Source organism: Botrytis cinerea, chromosome 3 (genome assembly GCF_000143535.2).
Source record: "Botrytis cinerea B05.10 chromosome 3, complete sequence".
Classification (NCBI taxonomy): domain Eukaryota; kingdom Fungi; phylum Ascomycota; class Leotiomycetes; order Helotiales; family Sclerotiniaceae; genus Botrytis; species Botrytis cinerea.
In genome coordinates, this window is record NC_037312.1 from 531995 (window position 1) to 559784 (window position 27790).

Here is a 27790-nt window from a genome sequence, read left to right on the forward strand (position 1 = left end):
GTGTTCTGCTGTACTTCACTTCATCTTTGTTATTAATAGCGAGACTAAGTACCTATATAATTTGATCACTTCGACATATGCCTTAAAATCTATCTTCGGTATCAAAGAATTGTACTTAAACAATGAAGATTTTCTTAATTCTTTTTAACCTAATAATTTCCTCTCTTCAAAATTTCTAATACCAGAGCGCCTTATTCCAGAACAGACTCTTTTCATTGGCCAGAATATCATCTTGAATATACATCGTATCATTGAAAACCAACTCCTGGCCAGGCGAAGATACATTTCCTCCATGTAATGGCCAATACAGTTTATCCTCCGGCCACATCGTGTTTGGGTTTCCGGTCAAGATAAATGACACTAAATATTTCTGCATCTTGAGCGCAACACTGAAATCAATGTCTGTAGTGGTGACAATACCGGCACCCGCTGCAGTGGTAGTAGTGGTAGTAGTGGTATTTGTTTCCACAAGAGTGAAGTTGCTGTACCAATAATAGTTTTGATCCATACCGTGAGTAGCTACTCCAAGCGCCACCATGGCATTCCAGGTTTGGTTGTTGAGTGCTTCAGTTAGAGCGTAGTTGTGAGCCACAAGTTCGAAGTCTTGATCCATATCTGCAAAACGAAGTCCTTCACTTGTATAGTCGGTTGAGGGATAAAGATTCTGGACTTCATTGACGATATTATCTTTGATGGAAGGAAAGTATAGTCGGAGATGGGGAGCGATATCCGAACTGGTATTGACACCTGTAGGTAATTTGTTGTTGATTTCGTGGAGCTCGTGAGTTATCACCAGAGGACCGGTGAAGTTGAAACGTTTTTGATAGAGCTGAGATTCGTCTATTGACCTCAATTAGCAATGAATGAAACGGTGTCTAGAATTGAGAACATACATGTATCAGAAATAATGTCCCCATCTACACGAGGTTGAAATTGATATGTGTAATTAGATACCATGTTCGTAGCAGCAGTTTGAAGGGTTGTGAAGTTAACAGAGCGCATGCATTCCAAGCTACCACCCGAACACCCAACCGAGCTGGATACATTTTGGTAGAAGGCCTAGATATCTTATGAATAATCAATCCGATAATAATATAGAGATATATGAAATCTTACCTCAGCATTTTGATGACCAGCTCCAGGGACATAGCCTGGGGACATAAGGTATGCACGAGCAAAAGTCTGTTCAGTACGACCAGCAAATTTCTATACGCGAAAAGTCAATCATTTATTCATATTCTGGATTGCATAAGATCAGTTTCGTACCGTGATTTGGAAAAGATCCTGCGAGGCACCGGCTGAGAATCCAACGGCCACTATTTCTTCTGGATTACCTCCCCAGTGGCTAATGTACTTTTTTACCCAGTCAAAAGCATGCGCAGAATCCCAAACTAAAGCATTCGAGGTTCCGCCTTCGTGGGTAATTGTCGGAGCGGTAGCTAGACCTGTCATTCCGAGTCTATAGTTATAAGCAACGAAGATGAAGTCCTTGCTCAAGGCGAAGAGGGCTTCAGGAGTGACCGCTGTCTTGCTTCCAAAGATGAATCTGCCTCCATGTGACCATACAACAACAGGCAGGCTCTTGTTGGCACTGTTAGCAGGTGCCCATACATCGAGGTATAGACAGTCTTCATAAGTTGCGCAGTCAACATTTTCTGGAGCCAAAGTACCGTTGTTCACAATGGTCTCGACTGGGGGCCATTGTGGTTTTGCAAATCGAAGATCTCCAGTAGGGACAGCAGCATAACGAATGTTTTGATACTTATAATATCCAATCGATTCACTACCAGCGGTGGCAACAATCGTCGAATAATCCAAAGTAACTGATGGCATGGAAGTGGCCGTGGTATGGGCCGTACTTGCGACGGCAGCCGCGGAAGCAGCTATCGGCAAAGCATATATCGAAAACCAGCGCATGACGAAAAAGAATCTACTTGTCGTTGAAAATGCCACTTGGGATGAGACGAACGAAACGCAACAAAGAGAGAAGCTTGAGATATTAATGAATATCTTGAGGTGCGTCCCAACATTGAAAGGACAATACGGTTTCCCGCGCCCAGAAGTGGACGTATCCCCACAAGTGGACGCGTCCCCTTAATTTGGATTGCCGAGAAATGTCACTGGACATTTTTTTGCGGGGTGAAGTAACGGTACTTGGACTGGTTCCTCAAATTAGTACTAATGATTCATGAAAAACTGCCCCAAACACAGGCATCTCCATGGTGTAATTCTTGCACGGGTCTTTATAAGGCTTGTGTTCGATATGTAATGAGGACCAGGAAGCTGACAGCGGTGTATAAGGTACGGCTGGATAGAAAGTTAAGTTCACGTGCCCGAGATTTATCCTCGGGCTAACTTCAAAGCCTAGGATTCTCGCAGGTTTTGAGGCTTCATGACTCTATCTAGCCGTCAGTTGCACCCACAAACGATGCTCCCATCGGAGTACGTATGTAGCTGAAGTATCCTGGAAGATCTGATCGACGTGCATTTGCGTCCACCCGTCCACAATGGCTTGTTATTACCAATAAAAGCTTAGCTATAGAGCGTCTCACAGAGCCAAACATGAATGTGAGCTTGCGATCGAGCCTTTCAAGCCGGCTGATCCAGTATAACCAGATGAGAGGGCAGCATCTTCCATAAGAAACTCAACAACATTGCTTTTTAAACAAGTGTGCGAACAATGTCTGTGGGAATGTATGTAATTCTAAATTAGGGACAAGCCTAACTAATCTATCACACCAGCCAGAAGAGAAAAGTCTGCACTAACATCAGTTTCGTTCGAAAAGAGATTCAAAGATGGGATGGGATAGGATACAATCCATCAGCCACTCGTGGCGCGTGGCGCGACGGGAAGCCGGAGTAAAGCCGTGTCTTGAATCTCGTGCACCCGACTGTCAGCTCTAATAAGCTGAGATATCTTCATATGCATTGATTCTATCATTTACATCATGTTCGTATTCTACGACGCATATCGGTCAATCTCGAGCGAGAGATCTAACCAGCAGACTCAGTCTTGAAAGTTTTTGAGTCGTACAGCACAATACAGCTGTTGGTATCAACTTGGCTGATAAGTGTAAAGTACTTTAGTCCATCATGGTTGCAATCGTTCTTAATCATTATTAACTATGGGAAGCTATGTACACTTATAGGTAGGAGCTAGCGCCTGCGCTAGTTAATACAGCATTCTCTGTATGGTCACATGATCAATATCCCGACAACAACTTTCCGGTGTCTCTTAGTAGCATATGAACTATCTGAGCAGATATCAGTGAATAAACAATCATTTTGAAGAGCCTCAAACTCGCGTAAGACCGTCTCGTGCATGGCTCTTAAATGTATGGAGCTTTTTATATCACTCTTGATAACTCCTTTTGGAAATATTACCATCTCCAGGCAAGCCGTGTGATTACTCCGTTGCCTCCTTTGGGAAATTTCCACATCTAGCGAAATCTTCTTCTTTCTATTATTTTGAGTTCAAATAAATGCAATCCGTGGCATCGATATCGATAGATACACTCACAGCTGTCCATGGGTTGTCATCCCTTGCTCCTTATCATGAGCTTGCATAACATATAGATATCTGCACCTTCATACACCCCCGGATGTAATCTCGTAAGAAACTGCACCCTGAAAACTTAGAAATCGCTCCATCCTCATTATATCTGGCGTGATTATCGAGGTCACAACGAAAACAGAGTCTGTAAAATCTCTATTTTGTGGCTTAAAAAAGTCGCCACTGCCATCACGATGTTAGCCTTCAGCATCAAGGCAGGTGCACAATCTTCAATGATGACTGCAGGGTATGAAGTGTCTGATAAAGACTAAGATCACACATTCTATGCAGAATTCCAAATACTACAAGACCAGTAAGTACCTGACATCTATACTAGGTCCACTGTGTTCTCGCATATCTTCAACGGAATCCTTTTATTCTTGAGATAGAAGGTTTCATCAGCCTGGCAGGGGATTTAGACAAGGTCCACGATCCATTATGATGTCTCCAAAACTAGCTTCGATGTTATCAGCATAATCTTTACGCGGCGGTCAATCCTGCAGATGAACTTTAATGCATGCATGTATTTTGAAGAATCTCGTAATTGATTAGTTTTCTCCGTATATCCCCGAGTTTTCATAGTCTTTAGGGATGAAAACGGAACACCAAGACCAATAATGTCAGTTCCAGCGCAGATTTCCCATGCCTCGTCTTCAAAGACTCCGTCGGATAGATATTCTTTTATCTTCATCGGCAACGCCGACGATGAATCAAACTTCTGACACTCGTAGCCTTTTTGCCACTCCCGAACCACTTCGAAATCCCTACTATCTATGGAAGTTCCCGTGCCGTACATTGGTTATCTACTGGCTATACCAGATTTTCAACTTTCAAATTATCCACGGGCCTGTGCCGTTGTGTCATCCATTATCGTGATCGTCGAAGAAAGTATCGACGTACTGACTGGTGGAACTTATAGCAGACTTGATTGTAAAAAGATAAAGGCCCTTCTGGATCGGCATGCATGCTACAGCTTCCATTCTCTTCACCCGTTGTCGCAGCATTCTTGGCAATGGTATCTTCCGTGGCAGTATATCCGTGGTCAAGAATATATCAGCCCATGTTCAAGGGTGAGTCTAGTGAAACTTAATCTGCGAGTATCTTTTGTATTTTCAGTATTATCATTTAACCTGGTTGTAAGTTGCGAGTTTGCTCTTCCAGTTGCCATGCCATAAGCGAAGTTCCCCTTTCTTGAAACGTGATCAAGAATCTAGGGCAGTTGATGCTTTGTCGTCGCGAGAAAAGTGGAGGCTCTGCAGATTTCGCAGGGGTTTTAATTTCTCTAGCCACTTTTTAGAATATTGAAAGGCGTTCACCTGGGTTCTAATTATCTGAGCCTCGAACCTAATTACTCCTTCTAAATGATTCTTTTTTCTGAGACGGAATTGTTTCGAGCTTTTAATATCAGGCACCCATCTATTCCCCGTGTAAATAACTTCAGTGTTACCATGATGTTGTATCTTTACGAAAGGCGAGGAAAAATTGTGGATCGCATTTGGAGCAGTCAAAAATTTGAACCTCGATCTGACTTTTATAAAGGTCGACGAGATTCTAGACCTGAACCGATTAATTTGGTGGAAATTGATTCGTGTGACACTTTGTCGAATCTATCTTTGATGTGACGAATAATGTAATAGTGTTAAAGAGAATGTCTGATTTAGGTTCTCTTCGATTGTGTTACTGTCGCAGATCTGATAGGAGTTCTGATATACTAGAAATAAATAATATCAAAAATATCCTCCTTTCGAGTTTGCACCTGGAGTTGACCACACTGGCTGCCTTAGATGATGGCATTCGAACTTCTGATTATATTCTTCTTAAATGTTGTTTGAAAGTCTTTTAGGGAATCCTTCAGCTGAATAGTTGATTTTTGTTTGTCTTCTGAGGATGGTTAGATAACCTTGAATCATACATTATAATTGTTTGCGTGGTAGTTTTTGTTTGAAATTGTCATTCAAGTGAAATCTGTTTGCGAATTGAAACAAGATGATTGAAAATGATTACATTGCTATGAGCTATGAGTGAAAAATTCTCACTTCTGTGCCATCATAATCAATATAGAATGAAGCAATTAAGTACATATAGAACAATATAAGTAGCTTGCTTGTAGGCTCCGCTTTCTGTTCATGATAGTTCGATCAATTGAAATATTCATATTTTTGTCAAATTAAAAGATCAACTTACATCATGTACGCACCATCTTCTTCAGTTATGACAACCTTAAGACATTTCTCGTGCTATCTTCTCATTGCAATGAGTTTTGGTTCTGCTTTAATCTCTTCCGTCTATGGAAGCGAACTGAATACGTCTAATGCATCTTCATGTTCTTGCTTTTGCAACACTGTTATATTAAATAATCATACAAGCTCCACCTTTTTGAACACCACAGTATCTATAGGAGCTAATTCATTTACAAGATCAGAGCTTTCAATCATCACGGCAGCTGAGACCCCTGACTCCTCTTTGGCACCATGCACCAAGACAACCATTAGTAGTGTACCAACAGGGCTCAGCAAATCTGAAAATTCGTCGACCTTAAGCGCTTCTTCACAATTAACAATTTCACCCGTTCATAATTCTAGTACTACAGAAACGCAAGCCACGTCATTGCGAGAATTATCTACCTCGACATCGAAATCTGCATCATCTAGCCCTACATTAGACATCAAATCGTCAAGCTTTATTTCCTCGGCATCGCCGTCGACTTCAGATTCTCCAGGTTCCTCGAAGGCCTCTGTCTCTTCAATTTCGCAATCGAGTAACTCAACTTCCATAACCATATCTCCCACCTCGATATCTACACCGATATGCGATTCCGGGAGCAATAAATTTATGAGCCAGGATGACATGATGAATCAAATTGGCTCATTCTGCAAAGAAGCTGCTGTCCAAGGCACACAAGATAAAGATAGCGGCTCAATATTCCGTACCTACCATCAAGGCGGACGCTATGAGGTCGATTTGGCAATCGACTGGCCACCGGGCATGGATATCAAACACGACATCGGGATCCATTGTTCTAACAACATGTCTAAAATAATGGATTGTAAAGGTTCTGGATCTTTTTGGATGTACACGCTTGCTAACACATTCAATAGTCTGTGATTCAGGTGCTGTCAAAACTCCATCAGATTGGAAAACCGGTGGTAAAATTCAAGTAAACTCAGTCACATACAGAATTACTCCTCAAATTGAGCAGAATTACACAGCAGGAAAATGTTGGTTTCATCTCGAAGAATTTCAAACATTTTCTGGACCAAAAAATGATCAGGTTATCTTCGAAGTGCAAATAAAGAACGTAACAGATGGTTCCGGAAAAAACATCCCTATTATAGGGACTGAAGATAATGACACGCAAAGTATTAAGCAGGTTGCCGGGGATGGAAATCCTTACGTTTTCAATACAACACTACCTTTTCCTCTTGTAATTACCCCGGAGTTTGATGGTAATCCATCTAATTACATTCAATTTGTATATGGAAGCCAGTCTTGGACTACAAGCGTTGATTCTGGAATGCCATACTGTACTGTTGGCGGTTGGGATATTCCTGGGACTTCTTTGGGTGCAGTTTCGGTGAGAGTTGTATCTCTTTATAAAATCAGATATGAGCTAATATATTGATTATTCTAGAATCGTAACATGGATTGTTTCTTCTATTGTTAAAAAGGAGGTATGTGTATCACTATCTTTGAGTGTTTTTAGTCTTTGAATTTATTATCAGTTTACATGATACATGGAGTGGCAGATTTGAAAGTCGTGCGAAACAGTCGCAAAAAGTCAGGATGGCAGAGATTGCTTTATGTGGCCAAATTTTTATCTGTCGGAGTTATCCTCAAATCGAGGAATGAATACAGAGTCTAGCAGCCTATGTATAGCAACGACGAAAAATATCTCACATTCTACTATTTGTTCATAATTACGTAGTTCCTCGACAATTGAACAATGATATACTTAAACTTTGATTCTCAATCTAGCCTATATATCTCTCAGAAGTGCTGAAATACTCAAAGAAAATTAATGTTCTAAATTTAAAGATTTTGGACTGCAATTTGAAGTATTGGATATACTTTAGGTTGAATTATACAATTATGAAGTTTTCCAGCTCCAAACACACAAAAATTACGACCTAAAAACTACACCTCCGCGAGCGAGACCCAGCTGCTTGCTCATGTGCCCCGAACAACCCCGCCAAAGTCACTCCACACATCCCCATCTAACCCATGATTTCATAACACCATACAGCCTATTTCTTACAAGAACTGAACTTCTGTGGCGCATCCAACCAACCAGTCATTCTGTTTGCGATATCAGTAACATAACTTGGTGTGGCTCCCTCAGCATCATTCATATTGCTCTTGTTAACCTGTCCAGAATTGTAACATCTAGCTGCCTCGTATATGTTTCCATATTGATTGATACATTGAACAAGTCCGTCACCTTTGGTTGTACCTTGAGTACCATCGACGATCATTTGGCGGATGGATGCAGCTTGGGCGGAAGCAGATGCGGAGTTACCAACAAACTTTACACCGGCTACAGATTGCATGAGACCGCTGAGATACTGTTAGTGTCTTGGTTTTCAATGATAGCTGAATGAGGAAGAAGGAAATAGAACATACGGGTTGTCAGGCTGACTTGGATCTGGGTTCTTGCTAGTATCGATGTTGACACATCCACTGCTTTCTTGCAAGATCGTGGCGTAGATGAATCTTGGGTCCACAAAACTAGCACTGGCGACCGACAAGATTGAGTTATACATGTTATCAATCTGTGCCGAGCTATCACCAGAGCCAAAGGCACCAGTATTGGCACATGATTCTTTAAGATATGTAGTGGATTTGTTCCACATGGCATCAAACGACACCCATTTAGAAGACGATGGGAAAGATTGCCAGCCACCGGAGTAGCAAGTGTAAGTGTCTGCACCTTTGCCAACACCAGCACTGATGGTAGAGTTCGGCTCTTTGTTGCCGGCACCAGAGGTGAATGCTGCTGCTAGGGTAACTTTTGCATTGGCTGGTGAGGTGGAAGTGCCGCGAGAATCCAGGGGAGCTGCTAGTGCAACCGCAGCGAGGAAAGATGCCGAAATGATTAATTGGCTCAAATACATGACGAAAAAAAAAGATTGAAAGAGTGACTGGTAGAAAAATAGAATGAATGCTTAATGAGTGATGTGGAAAGGATACAGGGAAAGCTGGTGAATAAAAAAAACATGTCTTGATTTGGCCAATATATATATATATATATATATATATATATACCAAGGACTTCAAATTAAACTTTAAGGTTGTGTCATAAAAGAATGATATCAAATCATCGTGCATGATCCGCAGTCAGTAGATGTGAGAATCATGTAGATGCAGGAGATTATTCGCAGTCCCCTCTTGCTGACATTCGTGCCATTCCGCAAATCGACTAGAATATAACGACGAGAAGGAAGCAATGTCTCTCGGCTCAACGAATGCATTCAACAATGTTATACTACCTAGGTGATGAAACATGGTGCAGTACCGGGCGCTATTCTATATTGGGCAGCTGCTTGTTAGTGTTTTCAATAGTCGGAACTGTAATCTGTTTTGGAATTCTGATTATGATGTTCTGGGAACATCCATGTGGAGAACTTTCTCAATTCCTTATATTTATTCCTAGCATCAACTCTAAAAAAGGGTTCATGAGGATTTCCGTTGAAGCTATGGTACCCCAGAAAGTGTCGGCGTGATATTATGGGGGCCAACAACAATGAATACACCATTCAACAACACACCCTGGACTTTCGATAGGTGCATTGAAAGCAGTGAAACAGCATTCAAAATATGATATTAAGTGGGTTACAGCGATCGAATACAAGTCAAATTTTTATACTTTTTTGATGGTCTGAGTATTGAATGGGTACTGCTCGAATTGCCCTCGTTCACATCCAATCCGTGACTTAATCTGAAAGATATGGTTGATCAAGGAAGCGATATATTCCTTCACAGACAAATGTCTTTTTGGCATGACTTCATGCCGTCTGATTCCAATAACCATTCTGTCTCGATTCTCATGGCACAATGTAACCTCAAGCTCTGCCGACGCTGATGTAAGAATCCCTCGCTGACAAACGCCCGCAAAGTTAAATGAGCATCAACTCCTATCGGCACGATTCAGGGGCAGGGCGTGGGATTTCGAATCTACACTCGATATAGTTGCTTAAGGATCGAGTGAATCCGGATGTCATACCCTTAAATGATGTTGTTCTAGAAAGATGTTTGCTCGCTGGGACGGTTTTATTTTGGGGGTCGTGTGGCGCTAGTGTGTTCAAGCCACAGAGCTATTGGAGCCCAACGCCACAACCCTAATCACGTTCCCGTTGACACAAACCTTGCGGGATCTAGATGTCACTTTGTAGGGTTCTTGAAACAATGCTCATTTCCCATCACGAAGAACTACCAATTGAGCGCTAAGATCAGATAAACAGATCTCAGTGTACAATGAAGTCGATAAATGTCATACCAAGCGGCTGACTCGATGGATTCTGTCACCCACACAGTATTTTCATGTTAGACTCTAGAAAGTAAATAAGCTTCATGGGCCATGTTAATGTGTATTTTGACCCTCAGGGGGCGGCTGAGATTCTCTTCACATGGTAAGCCCTTCAAGTGAACGAGAGTGAAAACTATATGTATTGTGATTCATTGAAAGTCTAGGTACTTCATTTATCATTTCATCTTCTCCACCACACGTATCTCTTTTTGCAACATTTGTCTATCAACAGTCTTTACATCTCAATCTCACCATGAAGTCATTCTCTACCTCTTTTCTTTCCGGTGCAGCCATCTTCACAGCGGTATCAGCCTTAGCTACCCCACAATCGTCCATTGAAAAACGAGGTAATAAATCCCTCTTCTTTGTGAAACTCATGACTAATGTTCATTGGCTGCAGTTGACGGTCTTCCTTCCGGTGGAGTAGTTTCAAACGGTGTGGCCTTTGGATTCCTTCCATCAGATGGGTCCCAAGTGACATCTCCAGCCTATACCATGGCACAAATCAACAGCAAGCTCGGCGGAAAAGCCAGTACTTATGGGTTTTATGCGCAAATATCATCTAGTAAATTTACAGGATCTCAACTCCTTCAACGCCTAGATGATGTTGTTGCTTCTGGTGCTGTGTTCCAGCCAGCGGTTATGCCGACTATTCCGTTTAGTCAGGTAACTAGTAGTGTGGCTAGTCAGGTTGCAAGTGTGTTGGAACAATTCACTGCGAAGGGTGTAGAGGTCTGGTTGAGATTTGGTCATGAGATGAATTACTACGTTGTTAGTATTTGCTATCCCGAAATCTGCTATCATTATGACTGACATCTGATTAGACGGATGGTACATATCATGGAACGGCAGCCGAGTTCATTACCGCTTGGAAAAACATACATGCAGCTGTCTCCACCAATCCCAAGATCAAAATGTACTGGTCTCCTAACGTGGACACTTCATCTGCTCCAGTAGCACCATACTGGCCGGGGGCATCTTACGTTGACGTCGTAGGCGTCGATTGTTACCCCACTTCATCACCACTCCCTTCCTCCGCTTTCGCAAGCTGCTACAGCAATTTCTACAAAACCTACTCCGCTGCTTATGACATCCCATTCGCCATCGGTGAAACAGGCTACGCTGGATCTTCTGGAAACGCTGCGTGGGTTAGCCAATTGGTAAATCAAGATATGTGCGAATATCCAAACTACATTGCGGCATCATGGTTTGAGTATGACAAAGAAGCGAACTTTTTAATTGTGGAGGGAAGCTCGTCAATTTTGTCTTCTGCCCAACAGTTGCTCTTACACAACACCAAGACGGGTTGCGGTTCTGGTGAGACATCTTTAGGTGACCTATTTGGAGAATGAAATACTGATAGAGAAAATAGCTGCCTCCACTACCATCGGGAGCACACCAACAACATTTGCGACTAAAACAACCAGCGCAACTACTACCAAAGCTCCCAGTCAAACCGGAGTTTGTACTTGGGGTTGTAATGGATGGGATTGTAGCGCAAGCAGTCCTTGCAACGCTGACTATACTTGCATGAGCGGTTATTGCCATTAAATAATGATCTTCAAACAATCATACACAGTAGCACAGTCATTCCGCATCTAGAGTCTCGAGTGTTGTCTCAGGATTCTTTGCAATAATAGATATATAAATCAAAACAACATTTGCTGTTCCACGAACAAGTCTTCTATCACGATTCACTCTGCAACTTTCTCTATTCTTTCAATCTCCAACAACTGTCTAGCCAAGTCCACAAAAGTATCCTCCTTACTCCTGAATTTCAACCCCAACACCTTTTCAGCTTTCTCGCTACTACACGCGAAAGATCCTTCCTCTAGTCCTTTATCACCCGGGACACCCCTTGGTGTTCTTTCTTCCAACTCTGGAATATTCTTGCGAAGAATATCACTAATCTCCTGAGATGATATTTGACCTTCACAAACGATGAAGCGTTGTCCCGATGCTTCTGGGAGAGTTGCAGCGAGAGCATGAGCTTCTGCTAGGTCCTGGAAATCGTTAGATATTTAGGTACCTCAAGGAGTAGAAAGTGTACTTACACGAACATCGGTGAATGTGTGCAGGCCGTCTAATAACATTAGCATTTTTCTCATGATCATTACAATACTATAGAGACTGACTTGGAGGTAGCTCAGCATCTTTAGATGAATTGATCCATCCACTATAGATCCTCGAGTTTGATTGGTTCAAATCATTCGTGCTTTGAATTGTATGTCTCAACGGTCCATAAACCATCGGAGGGGTCAAAGTTACCAAATCAAAATTTGGGTTTTCTTTCTCCACGAAATCCCATGCTACAAATAAATATTAGTACTAAGCTACCATCTCATTTTCAAGAGGAAAAAATCGTACAAGCCAATTCCGCAAACTTTTTGCTAGCCTGATACGCATTACTTTGCGTTCCTTCCAATGCACTCTCCCATGTAGTAGGATTCCAATCCTTTTCCGTATAGACTTTTCGCGGCTGACTAACACGCACCCCCGCAAAATTAACAATCGCAGCACAGCTACTTGTGACCACAACTCTCTTTACCTCCGGTGCATTTTTCTTCACACTTTCCAAAACGCTCATTGTCCCTCTGATTGCCGGATCAAGAAATTCACTATTATCCGTGATAACCTTGTAGAGATAGGGAGAAGCAGTATGAATGACGACATCGAAAGAAGGTTCAGATTTGACCACCTCGTCGAAAGCTCCAGGGGCAGTGATATCGGGGACGATCCCGAAATCGAGATGGGATTCGTAGGCAGAGAAATCGGAGGAAACTTGTTTGGCTTTGGATTCAGAGCGAATGACGGCGCGGACGGAGTGGCCTTGTCTGAGGAGGTAGTCGAGGACCCATGAACCTACGAAGCCATTTGCTCCGGTGAGAAGAATTCGCTTGGACATTTGGTAAACGTGGGTATGTCAATTATGGTAAATTGGAAATTAAGTCCTGCTACGAAAAAAGAATTGGCAGAGCGAGAGAAAGGATTTTTGTGTACGAATATTTTATCTGATGTTTCTTGGCAGAACGACATGAATCACATAATACGTGTCTGGCGTGGAAAATATTGTTTCCAGGCGAGCTTTGAGATGCAAAGTGATTACCAAGAAGTTCGAGGAGCTTCCCCGCTTACCTTTATCTTTCTAGTTCTTCAATTTTGACACTTTGAGAGATAAGCCGTTCGATGCCTATCATAGGTAAGTGCAATTTCATTAATTCCTGCCATGGTATAAAGTAAGATTCAAATTCCCTCCTCTTTTTCTATTCGCTTCCCCCTATATCAAATCGATCGATTGATCAATATGAACAAAATTTCTTAAATTCGGCTAGTATTTACAAGAATGGTGATATTAGCCTTGGTTAAGAAAATCAGAAGGTTTGACTAAAGGACTAGAAAACTTACAAAAGGCCTCAAGAACGAGGCGAAAGAAGGGGACTTTGCGTAGTCATACAATTTTATAGTAATTTTGTTTGAGAAATTGAACAGGCAAAAGACCATAAGAAATACAATTCCATGGGCCATATTCAGTGAAGATGGTTCCGCATAATAAGTTTGTAGAACCATGGGATAGGGCGAGACGCGGGGAAAGCTAGAGTTTAGCATATGCTCGGGACCGCGAATCATTGCTGAATTCCGCATCTTTTCAATATCTAATCTTGGTGTTTGACGAACCAAACAAAGGACTGCCTTTGTCGTCGGTGATACTAAGAATAGAATTTGGATTATTCTGCAGAGTTGCAGACATGACAAAGCAGCTTGCGTCTAGATGCCAGAATTTAGATGGAAACATTGTGATTCATCGTTTTTATGGCACCCACGTGATAATCCTTCTCGGTTGCAAAAGCAGATTGCTGTTAGTATTTCATACGGCGTGAGGTTAGAGCGATTGCCGAGGCATTTTCCTCGCACTTGGTGTGTTTGTAGTAAAAGTTTCAAAATATATCATAACGAAACCCCGCTGCGCAGTGACCAATTCTTTTCGTCGGACTTGTCAACAATCGGATTTCCTAACACGTCTCGAGCGCGCCTGAGGGCATTTGCAAAGCACTAGGCGATGAAGAAATGTGGAGTCGACTGGTAATTGCTACGATAGAGTCTCACGAGTCTCAGAAATGATTCAAGCAAATCGGAGTCCTCAGTTTTCCTCAGATTATCGTATTCTAAGAGCGATTACATGCATCTGTTCTGGGTACCATTGATTTTCAGGGAAGACCATCAATATTCGAAGAGATAAGAAGCCTGATTGATATTTCAGATCCAGAATTATGGTTCTTTTGAGTCATGCTTGCTTGCATCCTCCTGCACCTCCGCCCCACCCTCTAAAGCAGTAAAGAGATAAATTGGCTACATAAAGATGGCTATTTTGGTTGCCTACCTCAATCTTCAAAATTCTCTCCTCCCTCAAGTCATGACTGGCAGAATCTGTGCGAATACTGACATCATGAGTATGCTGTCGCTTCCTAGAGAGATGCACATTTTATTGGGGGAACACCTTGATATTAAGACTTTGGCATGCCTGGTGCGCATTTGCCGTGGCTTTCGGGATGTATTCACGCCGATGTTGTATGCGCGATGGTATTCGCGATTGATACTTGATGGACTACGGGGATCCGTAACGTTTCCTTTATCATCAAACATTTCGTTGGCGAAGGAAGTGGAGATCGAAATTGTTGGTTGGGATGAAACTGATGATGGGGAGGACCAGGAAGATGAGGAAGTCCAGCGTTATCGCGAGGAACGTATTTCACAGGTTAAAAACACCTGTGCAGATCATATAACGCGAGCCGTGGAGCTGGGGGTAGGTGTTTAGAGTTTGAAGCATGCTAAGTATCTCCTTTGGTGTTTCTATTCCATGTTGAAGTAGCCAGTCATACAGACTAATAGATTCTGTTAGGCTGATCAATGAGGCAGACGACGATATTTTGTTCCACGCCTTTACAGAAGAAGGCTTTCGAAAAGCTTTGCAGGCATGTACAAAGCTTACAAGGCTTCACATGAATGTTAGTCCAGATAAAACAATCATTTCACAACAGTTTCAAGGTCTATCATTTCTCTAGCTTCACAATTTCTGCGGCGAAATGAATGAAGTAGAGGATATTGCAAGACCGCTGTCCAGATGTCCCCACCTCAAGTTCTGGTACTTGGACCTACAGACTATGGAAATTCGTTTAAGCCGTATCATCCAGACGCCAGATTGGTGCGAGACAGGAAGTATGCTCTAGAACATTTGTGTGATTATTATCACGCCGCATGTGCAGCAAAACTTTTGCAGCTCAGTCGACTTGTTCTTCCCGCCGGTTAATTTCCTGTTAGGCCCGCGTTGGAAATGGTCGATAAATATCTGGAGCAACTAACCAACACTTCATTCATTACCGATCTAGGATTCTTCAATGGTCTGATCGCAGAAGAATCCAGTAATAATATCAATCAATTTTGTGATATCGACTATAGGCTTCTTGATAACGTGGGTTCTTTGCGCAATCTTAAGATCACCCGTGTCGATAGCGCACTCAGAGCCTGGATGGATGATGCGGCAAAAAAACTTTCCGATCTTCGGAAGCTTCGAGTTACTCAGCTTTATAGCACGTATGATACTCTCTTGGAAGAATTCAACACGCTAGGTCTTCCACGGTTATCCGAGCTCTCGATCAGAGAAGTGACGAATGTACTAAACACTCCCAATATCCTAACGCGTGTTTTAGATAAGCCTCCAGGGTGCGATGCGCTAGCTTCACACACAATCCTTGATAGACTTCCAGGGCACGGAAGAAGTCTTACGAAACTCGCAGTCCATCTAGATTTTGCTACTCAATGGGTATGTCCCTCTTCCAATTTATCCCATGACAAATCTCACTAATTATTTCCTTGTCGTAATTTACATCAACTTTGCCATAGAAAAATTCTCAATTCATCTTTCGAACATGAATTTACTTACATATTTCATGCATAGGCCGTCGCGGCAACAGTACTAACGGCCTTCTTGGCCCCAATCCAAATCCTTTTCAGTCGGCCCATGACGCATTATGCTACATAAAGCTAAGTTCAGCGCTATGCCTCATGAACGGGCCGTAGCATGTGATCACAATAATCACCAACAGTTGGTGTTGTGTACTAGCGAAACCCATGGATTTCGCCTCCGTTTACCGCCAAAAGCTGCCAGTGTCGTGAAAACATACTATTTATCTTTCTTTAAGCTTAACGATACCTGAATAATCCTTGTATGGCAATCGCGATAGTGGATAACGGGAAGGCCACTTTAATGTATTTTCAAGGCTAGGACCCCTGGCCTGAGCCTTGGAAATGCTTATTGCCACGTCCAAATTTGATTTGACTTCCCAGCTTTCTCGATCAATTCAGCCCGTGAAAGACTCGTTGCTGCACTTATATTGGCACTTTCCGTTTCTGGATCTGGAAGATCAAGGAACAAACGACGATCCAACTTTGTCAAGCTCAAAGGAGATGAAAACGACTTTTACTTCAAAGATGGATAAGCTGCAATGAGATCTTGAAGGGTGGTTTGATTCCGCAAAACTCGCATCGAACTGACCGGTAATGACTCAATCGGTAATGGATGATGCCATGCTTACTTTTCTTGCTGGAAACCTTTCGAATATTTGATGATGTAAAAATGTAAATGTGAACAAGGGTTGACACAATTATTTGAGGTAGACCAAGGAACTATTGTAGGAAGATGCCATATCTCGGTTAGCACCCCCAGTGTTAACGGCGTCCAATCAACGTGGCTCTGCCGTACATTAGGGTCAATCACATGACTCTCATGTTATGATCAGAGACTCTTACCTCTGGGCGTGGGAAGCTCTCCATTTTCAAGCAAATCATTATAATATATACACCACTCAATAGATATCTGCCATCATCGTAAGTGGTACCCAGTATTCGAGATGGTTTCAGTCACTAGAAAGTAGGTTGTCGTGATATAGAACGACAATCATTAGACTAGCATGCATATAACGAACTGAGGAATGGCATGGAAGGTCCAAGCACTTAATTCGAACTACAAGAACTTTAACAATGAATTATCAAGTAAACAGTACCTAAGTAGATATCAGAATCACGAATACCAATAGAGAAGAAGGAATTAAGATAACAGGAAAGGGTTTGTAGAAGTGCAGTATATAAATCACACGCAGACTCTGGTTCAATGACCTGAGCAGCCACAAGTATTAGCATGAGCCAAAAAATCGGGGTTGTCGAGAACGGCTTGTAATCAGCGAGGGAACGCAATTTCACAATTAAAATCATGAATCTTTAAAGCGAGGGACCTTGGGACAACTTTGTTTTATGCTATATTAATGATTCAATTTGCCTATTGTACGGATGGTACCAGCCCAAGATAATAGAAAGTGTGGAAAATTTGCAAGGTATCTGGATGATAGGGTAGAGGTCGGTCAAGATCGAAAGCCTGTAGTCTCCTCTTAATACTCGAAGCTGAAGTTCTAGTTATTCCACGTATTATCATTCAATGAACAAAAGTGATCTCCATGTCTCTCTTCGTCAATAGTTCCCGGTTTGAGTCTAAAGCATTTAGTGAAGTTCGCTAATATTAAAAATGAAGACTTACAAGATATTTTTCTTCAAAGAGAAGTTTGCCTCTTCAGTGCCTCATAACTCGACCACAAGGAATGAGCAGAGTTTATCCTAATTCGGCAGTGTGAACTTGATAATCTCCTTGCATCTTTCTTATACTGTTTTCAGTAGGATAAGTTATTGTGGCTTCTCATCAATTGCAAGTAGGCGTATACCTTGCCAGGTTTGGCGCGTTTGAATAAGCGAACAAAATGAAACTTTGGATGGCTTTGTACTGTCCAGTGTTCGAATTAAGATTGGCCAAGTCTTATCTCCTCAATGCTTCTCAAGTTAAGCTTATCTCTCCGTTCGTCGTGGGCGCCATTATATCTAGCGGGACAGAATGTAATTTTTTCATCTATCTGCGGCATCTTTTGGACGCAGATGAAAACATCCTGCAAGCCTGACCAACCATTCCGAACCTCTGGAAGTTTATCCATTATTAAACCATGGAGTGAGTTGAACCCAAAATCTAATCGCCGTTGGTAATTTATTTATTTTTTTGGTAATGGATGTTGGCGAGGCGATTAAGGGATGTGGGGGCATTACTTTCCCTCAAATATGAACAGCTAATATCTGGCGCGCGGTCTTCTACCCAAGAGTATTTTCTATGTCAGCAGTCACCAGTCGCAAGGCGAGAAAGTAGATTCTATGCCTTAATCAGGCCGTCCACAAAGAGGCACATTGTGCCAAAACAATTATTGCGACCGAAGTAGACAGTATCTATAGAAGGATCAAAATATGTAAATCTTGATGGTGGGTGATGTCCTTCAGGGCGATTATCGAAATTCCAAAGCTGATATCTTCTCAAGATTTCATCCCAGGTATCTCGACAGATAGGATCCCGTAAACCTAAAGGGGCCCGAGAAGATACCTTTGTTGCTCTATATCCATGATTCTTGTCTACCGGATGAGTCGGATCCCACTCGATCTCGATAATCCGGCCAAGCTGCGGATCAAAATAAATATGCCAGATTTTGCGACGTAACTCGAGAGACAGCCTAGGAAAGTAATGAAATCTCGCCAAAGTCAGGCTGAATAATTGTCAGAGTGTGTCTGAAGATTTAGGAGTAAGTCCGTCAATACATACTCCAATGAAATTCCTAGGACCAAGCGGACCTCAGCCGATGTAGTATCAGCCACCAATTCAGGAAAAGGCAAATCGTCACTTGCCATGATATCGCAGTAATGAGAATAGGATGAATAACAACTCAATACTTTTGTTGTATGCAAGCTTTGTGACGAGAAAACAGGAACAAGGGTTGAGTCTTGCCAAAAGAATGGGGGACTGAAAGGTATATGTAGATTCAATTCAAAATTTGGCAAAACATGCACAAGCGGTACGAATAGGGGTAATGACGAGAGGTATGGGGTATTCAAAGCCGAGACCGAATACGTTGGTATTCATTTAAGTTAAGTGAAAGTCATTGAAAATACTTTGTCAATGCTGGGTTGTCTATTATTCTTGAATCCCGCTCAGTGTCCTCGATAACGAACGGTTGGCCAGCTTCTATCTGTTCCTGATCTGTTCCTTGGGAGTGCGGCCATAAGAGTCTTTCTCATGTAGCTTTCTAAGAAGTGCACTCACTTCTACGACTCGTGTTTTTCTAGTTTGTCTTTCGGGTGAATTTACAATTCAATTCTAGAGGCTTCTCGGCGTGCATGATTAAGCGGAGACAGTGAGATGAGCATGAGGTACGTGAATTTGAGCGATATAAACAAAGTGGTGAGCAGATGTCACTATTGAAAAGTCCGGGAGACAATTCAACTTATCAAATAACGCCATTCAAAAATCCTGCTTGGCATCCTTTTGCGCACATTCGAATATCGATGGGCTGGGAACTGATACAAAGTCTGAGACTTCGGTAATCATAAGACCAACATTGGCCATTCTGCCGATGTGCCATGTCACGCTACTATTACATATCTATGATCATAACTGACAGGTGCTACTAACACTCCGTTGATATTAATACTCTGATATTCAATTATTAGTATGTTTACTCTACAAGGGAGCCTCGGCTCCTGCACTACCCAATACATCTTCAATTACGTCCTCTGGTCCTATACCATCCAACATTTCTCTGATGGTATCCAAGTCACTTCCCCACTGCATACTACGTTCTCTTTCTGGACTCACGATCTCAATGCGATGAAGATATATCTTTCTGGCGGCAAGAGCAATAAGAGATGGCGTAGCATATGGAAGGCCGTGTAACGGCGCGAGGCATCTAATCGGTATCAGAACAAATTTCCGTATACATATCGGGTCATTCTCACCTCACAAGCTTATCAAAATGCTTTGTGGCAATTGCAGATATACCCGTCGCTACAGCACGATGAATTCTAAGAAATGAAGCAATATTTTGTTGATATTGCTTGACCTCGACACTGACTGTAGTATTTTTACTTTGCTGTGCTAAATTTTCGATATCCTATATCTTTGTCAGTAACAGCAACGCAGCCAAATGCCTTTGACCACAAACCATCGGAGATATTCTCGCCCATAAACTCTCCTCTGCCTGTATTGTTGGACTCCTTTTCACCACTGATAATGTGGAACTCGTATCGTCCGTAAACATATCTTCTAGGTTCGGGAACCCATCCTCAGGGTCATGTACATGGGAAATGAACATGTAATCGTTAAGATGTTTTGTCAGCCTTGGGCCCTCTCCACCTGCTATAGCAGCAATAAACAAGAACCGTTTTGGTGCATTTTGTATGGATGTCCTTGTGAAAAGTCGTTTCGTTCGCATTAGCTCTAATGCTTGGATCTGTATCTGCTGCGGCGCTTCATCGAGATTCCTGGCGATGATCACATTTGCTATCCTTTTATTATCGGTCGTTTCTGGTACAGGCGGTCGATTGATTGATTGGAAAGCGGGTGTTTGTAGGAAGTACGAGTCACGACGACTTATCGCGGGAGAATTGGTTCGAGTAGGAGCCGCATCCACGGAGAGAATAGCATGTGCAAAATCATCGAGAGTAGTGTGGCTATTGCAATCGATAACAGCATAGGTTAAGCCGAAGACTTTAGATGCGACCTACTAACCATTAGCAGCTTGCAAGGATATTGAGAGGGAGGTATATTCACCAGTTGTAACTCTTGTATGAGATCGCCTAGAACTTCGGGATCTGTATCAATGATACAGTGCTCTTCTGCGACCAAACATATCAATGCGGCGAGCTCCAAGTCGCTGAGCTCGTGGATTTTGTTGATCAACTCCTCGTCTGCCATCAATCCATGAAGAGAGCGGTTTCACCCAAATCCCATTTCCTAGGTGGAATATTTATAGAAACAAATTGAATGCTTCACTGGTCGAATGTCATGATTCGGATCTACACTGAAGTCGACCGCATAACATTTGATGTTGTTGATGATCACTAGCGTCAAGCTTTGACCACATCATCTTTAACTAGGAGCTCTTCATGATTGAACGAGCAACTCGAAGCAACAACAACAACCATCCCAACTATAATGAACAATTGAGCAATATTGAAATGACAAGTCCAACTGCAGAATGGGAGAAGGTGGGGGATAAGTACTATCGGAAGACACAGTTATATACAGCTGTATTTGACCAGGACCTGGAGCTTGAAAACTACGTGGTCACGGGATGCTCATATGGAGGAGCAATTGGTGCGTTGCGTTATTCCTTTTCGATATCAGAAGCAGATTGTTCTTGTTGGAGCCACTCTACTGTTTACTCTCTCTACATGGTCTTAGAATCTGGGAGGCGGCGGGTGCTGCAGCCAATCTTCTAAAGGGGCAAGTTAGAAGATTGCGAGACCTCATCTGCTGAATGGCATGCACCCGCCAGAGTCTCTAGGACTAGTGCTCCCAGTGGACGCGGACACGTGAAAGTGCCGAATTTCTGATTGTACGGTCTTAAAACCGCATTTGAGACCAATGCCTTGATGTTTTCATTTGCTTACACGATACTTGATTCAGCCCTATACCGAGATGAAACAAAGCTCCAAACGTTTCGAGGATCACAAGCATCTAAATCCAGTATCGATATATACAGTTGTGCTGGAAAGCTGATCAGAAGGATCAATTGGGACCAAAGTTCTATTAAAGGTCTCGGCTGGACCGAAGATGAAAAGCTTATTGTTGTAACTGCTGATGGCACAGTACGATGTTACTATGATTTGCAAGGAGATTTTAACCAATTTTCTCTTGGAAATGGCGCTGAGGAATTTGGTGTGATAGATTGCAGGTTTGTTTCTGACATAATTTAGATTGATTGCGAGCTCACCAACGGAACAGATTCTACGGCACCGGATTTGTGGCCTTGCTCTCAAATAATCACCTAATCTCAGTATCTAGATATGAAGAACCACGTCCAAAATTATTAGCAACGCCCCCTGAGGGCGACGTTCATTCATGGACACTAATACCACCTACATATACATTATCTAGATCAGTTGAAGTCCTTCTGAGCATTGGACAAACCATACACGTTGCAGACGCAGCTGAATCCGAAGATCGTTTTCTAGACATCGGGCCCTTTACTCATATCAGTGTATCGCCAAATGGCAAGTTTGTCGCCCTTTACACAGAAAAAGGGAATGCATATGTCATTACGAGCGACTTCCAAAGCAGACTGAGTGAATACAATTCTAGATCGAAAACACCTCCCAAAGATGTCCAATGGTGTGGTAATGATGCGGTAGTTATTGCTTGGGAGGATGAAGTGCATCTTATTGGCCCTAAGAATGCTGCCGCAAAATTTTATTATGATGGTCGAGTTCACGTTATTGCTGGTTTGTAACCCCCTAGAGCTAGTTAGGACTCTAGCTAACGACTGAATAGATCATGATGGCGTTCGTCTGATAACCAATGATGTTTGTGACTTTTTGCAAAAAGTACCGGAAGTAACCGACGAAACCTTCCGATTCGGCACAGAATCACCAGCATCGATATTGTTGGATGCAGTCGAGCAGTTAGAGCAGCAATCTCCAAAAGCAGATGATAACATACAATTGATTAGACCTCACTTGGTAGAGGCAGTTGATACCTGTGTGAGTAATCTTGCACAAAATTTTGGTTTCACAACTGACCGTATTTAGGTCAAAGCAGCTGGTCATGAATTCAACATCCATTGGCAGAAACAACTCCTCAAGGCCGCTTCATTTGGTAAATCGGTGCTTGATATCTACAACAGTGATGACTTTGTAGATATGACCGAAACACTCCGGGTGTTGAACGCTGTCCGTTATTACGAAATTGGCATACCTCTATCATATGAACAATTTCTACGCCTAACTCCTGAAAAGCTTGTTAGACGTCTCATCAACCGTCGAGAATATCTCTTAGCACTCAAGATATCCGACTATCTACGACTTCCAACCGACAGAATATATGTGCACTGGGCTTCCCAAAAAGTCCGCATAGGATCTGAAGATGAAGATACAGTCTGCCGCGCAATTGTCGAGAAACTTTCTGGTAAACGTGGCATTTCATTTGAAGAGATCGCCCGAGCAGCCTATGACGAAGGACGCGGCCGTTTAGCCACTGCTCTCCTAAACCACGAACCCCGCGCCGGAAAGCAAGTACCCCTTCTTCTCTCCATGGAAGAAGATGAAATAGCTCTTGACAAAGCTATCGAATCAGGAGATTCAGATCTAATAATTTACGTCCTCTTACATCTCAAAAAGTCTCTTCCCCTTGCATCCTTCTTCCGCGTAATAAACACTCGGCCCATTGCTACCTCCCTGGTCGAATCCTCAGCACGAACAGAAGATTCCTCTCTCCTGAAAGATCTCTACTACCAAGACGATCGTCGTGTTGATGGTGCTAACGTCTTTATCCGCGAAGCTCTCCAACAACCCGACTCACGCACTGCATCCGATAAACTCGCACTCGCTGCAAAACTCCTCTCGGACTCCAAAGAAACATCTTTCGAACTTAAAGCTCTCCACGAAGCCTCCCTACTTTTGAGAATGCAAGAATCCCTTGACCGCGACCTCACGGAATCATTTATCGGTCTCTCGTTGAATGAAACTCTCTTTAAATTAATTAAACTAGGCTACACTTCTCGCGCCAAAAAACTCACCACAGAATTTAAAATGTCCGAAAAAACATCCACATGGATACGTCTCCGTGCTCTTGTCTCAAAACGTGATTGGTCTGCTCTCGAGGAAATATCTAAAAATCGTAAATCTCCAATCGGCTGGTTGCCATTCTATACACTTATCCTGAATGCCGGAAATCAAAAACTGGCGGGGAGCTTTGTGGAGAAGATAAGAGCACAAGGAGAAGTTAAAGGAAAGGATATTGTGGAACTTTGGGAAAAGTGTGGGATGAGAGTAAAGGCCGCGGAGGAATGTGTGAAGATCAAAGATGTAGGGGAGTGGGAAAGAGTTTTAGCAGGTTGCACAGCGGGAAGTGTGGAGTATAAGGAGGTAGAGAGAATTGGGGCTGTAGGAGGACTGAAGAAATAGTATCTTGGGCCTTCATAATAAAGAGTTAGGAGCTGAGCTCCCAATATAACTAAGATATTCCTTTTGTTCCTTTTAGCCTTTTCTCAAATTAGTACATAGAGGAGCGGTAGTTTGAGTTTTTTCCCTCTTAACTTGTTGGAATACAAAGACAACAATTTGGACTGGGTATCGTTCGAGACTATAACATAAATATTAAGATAAATTGTAATAGAGAAAACAAAAGACAAATAAGCAGATCAAGATGAGCTCGCTTGTCTTTCCACCTCCCACTCTATCCCCGTTATCATCCACCCAGATAAAAACGAGTTTCAGTAGATTATACTCCTCAATAAAGAACCCAAAAGCCAAGGAGAAAAAAACTAAAAAGGGTATATGATGCCTATTAAAACAGAAATAATTGTAGAGACTCGAATTGCGGTTGAGATTCCAATTCAGAAGTGATAATAAATGCAAGGAGGAGGATCGTTGAATTTCCAAGGCTGCACGGGCTTAGCACCGGGTTGCGGTCAGATCACGTGACAATATGGAGTTCGGGATTCGGGAGGCTAGATCGCTTTGTCGTCAATTCACCGCCATTCAATTTGATCCAAGAGCATCATCAATCTCGACTACCATACAACAAACACATCGAGGACTCAGCCAGGCGAGCAAGACTTCAGGAGATAGATTACCCTTGGTCAAGTTCTCTCCACACAAGTGGTGCTTGAGAATAATCATGTTATCATTTCGCAGTTTCTAAGGGTCTTACACATACCGTTGATTTTGTCGATGAAGAGTCAGAAAGTACGTGTATGAGACTCGCTGCTTGGAAATCTTATGTTACTTGTGGCGAAATTTCTGGACGCCTTGGAATATGGAATGTTACTACATACAGTGTATAACCTTACAGTTACCAAAATTATTGACCATGATAATGACGTTCAAAGATAAGACACTTTAGCACTGGGGTCTGAGCACTAGTTTTTGCTTTCCTGTTTTTCACAAAAGTCATGATAAAACTTGCAATGCGCAGCTGTTACTTGTTCAAGAAATCAATTTTCAAATATATATAGCGAAGAGAATAAGATATGTACAACTCCAGATCAAAGGACTTATATAGGGACCTTCATCTTCCAACTTTCCATCCAGCTCAACACATGCTTTGGCTAAAACCCCAAGAATTCCTCTTGTTGATCGCTTAAGAGCAAGAACCAACAACACTTGGGACATTCTGGCAAGAAGAGTATGTCTTACCACCAGTGACAGCAACAGAGGACCAAGTCCAGGACTTGCAAGAGGTGCTACCACAGACAATAACGACATCGTATCCAGAGGAGGAAACGGCGCCAGTACCAGAAATGTTCTTGATGGTCAAATCAGTGATGGGGACACCAGTGGTAGGGTCTCCGTGAAGATCACCACCATCGTAGTTTTGCTCGATGAGGATACCGTATTTAGAGATGCTGCTGAGGGTGATGTCATCGTACTCGACGTTGTTGACAGTTCCGGTGTCGCCGGCGATAGTCTTGATACGGATACCTTGGACGGACTTGGTGACAGTGGAGCTGAGGAAAGAGACAGTGTCGACGGTGTTGTTGCTACGTCCTCCTACGGATCCGATGGAAAGACCGTGGCCACCTGAGCAGTAACCATTCTTGAAGATAATGTTCTATGCCAATGTTAGTTGGAGTTAGGAAGAATGAGGAGCATGGTGGATTGTGGACTTACGCTTCCAGAGTTGATAGCAACGCAGTCATCTTGGTTGTAGACAGTGGCGTACTCTGTGCAATAAATTAGTACGACATAAATACAGGACGAAGGCATCTCGATTTAACATACCAATAAGAACAGTGTCGGAAGCACCAATGTCAAAAGCATCGGTGTTCTTGCCCAAAGAATCACCAGCGGAAGCATCAACAGTGATGTAGGCCAATTCAAGGTTTGAAACACCGTTGATACTGAAAACTTGAACAGGGGGGTTGAGAATGGTGAGAGTCTCGATAAGCGAATCAGTCAAGTCGTGGGCTTGGAAGAACTTTGGCTTAGTCTTGCCACCGCTTCCTCCCTCACCGTCCCAGTAAGAAGCACCGTTTCCGTTAAGAATGGCGGTGTCGGCGTTGGATCCTGCGACCTTGATGTTGTTTCCACTGACAGCGAAAAGTGGTCCTTCCCACTCCTTGAAGGCGAATGATGTCTCTCCTTGGAAGATGACAGTAGTATCATCAGGGAGATCGGTCATGTCAAGGGTGACACCACCGGGGACAGTCAATTCCTTAAGGATAATAGTTGAGCATGATGCCTTGGACTTGCTGGCGGAAGAATAACCGAGGGAGCCACTGAAAGTACAGGTTGCGGCACGCTTCTCGATGTTGCGCTCGACAAAGGCAGATTCAACCTCGACGGGGCTTGGAGCAGCGGTCGGCATTGGGGCCGCAATAGGATTAGCCAAGGCGGGTGCCAATGTCATGGCGGAAAGCAGCATAGCTGCCATGGACTTGGTGGAAGGCATGATTGTGCGGTTAGAATGACCAAGTAAGATAGCCAAGAAGGAGAAAGAATAGCCAAGATGAGTGTAAGAACAAGTGGTAGAAGAGAGCTGGCCAAGAGACGGTTAAGAGATGGCTAAGAGATGGCTTTATACAAATTCTTCAGGAGTACTCCTGGGTACACGGAACACGGCTGTACAAGCAAGGTGCACGAAGCGGCTAACTGGTATCGTTGCATGGAATAGAAATCTTAACTTAGCTATGGTCTATAGTATCCCTGCCCCTGAGGGTAAATTCAACGAACCTTCTATGTTTCCTCACCTAATCCTTTCACGCCATCCACTTTCGCTACTTGTTATGCCCTCCTACGAAGTCAGGATGCTTTTTACTCTACCCTCCAAAAGTAATCCCACCTATGGTTATGGCTCCGCCTTTTAGCCTAACCGTTCTCCTATCTGCCGAAGAAAAAATAATGTCCGTTGTAAATATTCCGTGGATTTCGCAGTCACCACGTGTGCCCCAGAAATGTTCCGTGTTCTGTAAATTCCATCTTGGCTTGCATTGTTTAATCTAAGATCATCCAATGATTCCAAAAACACGTTTGGTGGGGCGGCCCAAATGATTAGGGTGGTAGTTGATGGTGTTTCAAGGACTAGAAATCTGTGGGGTGCGGGTGTGCAGGAAGACTCGGGCTCTTCGGGAACAAAAGCAAAGAGGCATCGGAAATGAGAACCACTATCTATCCCTCCGATTAAATTAGAACCATAAATCAACTACAAGTGAAACTACTAAATCTATAACCTCGAAAAGAAAATTTGGTATTCCCATTATCCTACACTTTAGCTACCCAGAACCCAGGTAGGTATGACCAAATGAATTCTCTGTACAAACAATTAGAAGCGGTAAATGATTCATGCATCCCGAAGAATCGGGTAATTTGGTGGTAAGTGGCTTGCGAACAAGATGGGGAAACATGTAAGTTACAGGGTACTAATGTACCCCAGTTTTGCCATTCCATGCCTGATGAGACGGGCCTGTCTGCCACATCTATGTACGAACTCCGGAGAAAATAAAGGCAACGAGTCAGGGACGTTGGAAAGTTCGAAATATCGAAAAGTTCACCCCATCAATTTTCAGAAGTGGGAGAAGAGTACTTTGGCTCAATTAGGCAAAAGAGAAAACGCAAAAACAACTTAAGCTAGACCAGGGCCC

The 27790-nt window shown here is 42.8% G+C and overlaps 11 protein-coding genes across 11 annotated transcripts; 5 read left to right on the top strand and 6 right to left on the bottom strand.

The window, feature by feature from the left end:
* Positions 1-9: 9 nt before the first annotated feature.
* Positions 10-2052, bottom strand: BCIN_03g01580 (hypothetical protein). Its single transcript, XM_001559302.2, has 4 exons — positions 1267-2052; positions 1117-1206; positions 894-1059; positions 10-840 (listed from the first exon to the last, which is right to left on the bottom strand). The coding sequence occupies exons 1-4, from the start codon at positions 1915-1917 to the stop codon at positions 176-178; spliced, it is 1572 nt and encodes a 523-aa protein (XP_001559352.1). The 5' UTR covers positions 1918-2052; the 3' UTR covers positions 10-175.
* Positions 2053-5685: 3633 nt separating this feature from the next.
* BCIN_03g01590 (hypothetical protein) lies at positions 5686-7451 on the top strand. The gene is made up of 4 exons (XM_024691761.1): positions 5686-5742; positions 5971-6599; positions 6652-7127; positions 7185-7451. The coding sequence occupies exons 2-4, from the start codon at positions 6386-6388 to the stop codon at positions 7215-7217; spliced, it is 723 nt and encodes a 240-aa protein (XP_024547533.1). The 5' UTR covers positions 5686-5742; positions 5971-6385; the 3' UTR covers positions 7218-7451.
* Positions 7452-7547: 96 nt separating this feature from the next.
* BCIN_03g01600 (hypothetical protein) lies at positions 7548-8740 on the bottom strand. The gene is made up of 2 exons (XM_001559298.2): positions 8174-8740; positions 7548-8107 (listed from the first exon to the last, which is right to left on the bottom strand). Exons 1-2 carry the CDS (start codon positions 8662-8664, stop codon positions 7798-7800), a joined length of 801 nt encoding a protein of 266 aa, XP_001559348.1. The 5' UTR covers positions 8665-8740; the 3' UTR covers positions 7548-7797.
* A 1233-nt stretch (positions 8741-9973) lies between these two features.
* On the top strand, positions 9974-11654 carry BCIN_03g01610 (hypothetical protein). The gene is made up of 5 exons (XM_024691762.1): positions 9974-10179; positions 10241-10423; positions 10477-10847; positions 10901-11393; positions 11449-11654. The coding sequence occupies exons 1-5, from the start codon at positions 10128-10130 to the stop codon at positions 11625-11627; spliced, it is 1278 nt and encodes a 425-aa protein (XP_024547534.1). The 5' UTR covers positions 9974-10127; the 3' UTR covers positions 11628-11654.
* Positions 11655-11687: 33 nt separating this feature from the next.
* Positions 11688-13153, bottom strand: BCIN_03g01620 (hypothetical protein). The gene is made up of 4 exons (XM_001559296.2): positions 12444-13153; positions 12212-12385; positions 12131-12159; positions 11688-12079 (listed from the first exon to the last, which is right to left on the bottom strand). The coding sequence occupies exons 1-4, from the start codon at positions 12979-12981 to the stop codon at positions 11771-11773; spliced, it is 1050 nt and encodes a 349-aa protein (XP_001559346.1). The 5' UTR covers positions 12982-13153; the 3' UTR covers positions 11688-11770.
* A 926-nt stretch (positions 13154-14079) lies between these two features.
* Positions 14080-15264, top strand: BCIN_03g01630 (hypothetical protein). The gene is made up of 2 exons (XM_024691763.1): positions 14080-14877; positions 14974-15264. The coding sequence occupies exons 1-2, from the start codon at positions 14434-14436 to the stop codon at positions 14983-14985; spliced, it is 456 nt and encodes a 151-aa protein (XP_024547535.1). The 5' UTR covers positions 14080-14433; the 3' UTR covers positions 14986-15264.
* A 22-nt stretch (positions 15265-15286) lies between these two features.
* On the top strand, positions 15287-16173 carry BCIN_03g01640 (hypothetical protein). Its single transcript, XM_024691764.1, has 2 exons — positions 15287-15894; positions 16030-16173. Exons 1-2 carry the CDS (start codon positions 15406-15408, stop codon positions 16111-16113), a joined length of 573 nt encoding a protein of 190 aa, XP_024547536.1. The 5' UTR covers positions 15287-15405; the 3' UTR covers positions 16114-16173.
* A 2070-nt stretch (positions 16174-18243) lies between these two features.
* On the bottom strand, positions 18244-18879 carry BCIN_03g01650 (hypothetical protein). The gene is made up of 2 exons (XM_001559293.2): positions 18757-18879; positions 18244-18700 (listed from the first exon to the last, which is right to left on the bottom strand). Exons 1-2 carry the CDS (start codon positions 18840-18842, stop codon positions 18316-18318), a joined length of 471 nt encoding a protein of 156 aa, XP_001559343.1. The 5' UTR covers positions 18843-18879; the 3' UTR covers positions 18244-18315.
* A 734-nt stretch (positions 18880-19613) lies between these two features.
* BCIN_03g01660 (hypothetical protein) lies at positions 19614-21009 on the bottom strand. Its single transcript, XM_001559292.2, has 4 exons — positions 20761-21009; positions 20153-20710; positions 19947-20101; positions 19614-19897 (listed from the first exon to the last, which is right to left on the bottom strand). The coding sequence occupies exons 1-4, from the start codon at positions 20902-20904 to the stop codon at positions 19672-19674; spliced, it is 1083 nt and encodes a 360-aa protein (XP_001559342.1). The 5' UTR covers positions 20905-21009; the 3' UTR covers positions 19614-19671.
* Positions 21010-21114: 105 nt separating this feature from the next.
* Bcvps16 lies at positions 21115-24375 on the top strand. Its single transcript, XM_024691765.1, has 5 exons — positions 21115-21306; positions 21619-21886; positions 21937-22433; positions 22483-22691; positions 22740-24375. The coding sequence occupies exons 1-5, from the start codon at positions 21168-21170 to the stop codon at positions 24111-24113; spliced, it is 2487 nt and encodes an 828-aa protein (XP_024547537.1). The 5' UTR covers positions 21115-21167; the 3' UTR covers positions 24114-24375.
* Positions 24376-24740: 365 nt separating this feature from the next.
* Positions 24741-26900, bottom strand: Bcpg4. Its single transcript, XM_024691766.1, has 3 exons — positions 25932-26900; positions 25821-25873; positions 24741-25761 (listed from the first exon to the last, which is right to left on the bottom strand). The coding sequence occupies exons 1-3, from the start codon at positions 26599-26601 to the stop codon at positions 25291-25293; spliced, it is 1194 nt and encodes a 397-aa protein (XP_024547538.1). The 5' UTR covers positions 26602-26900; the 3' UTR covers positions 24741-25290.
* Positions 26901-27790: the final 890 nt, after the last annotated feature.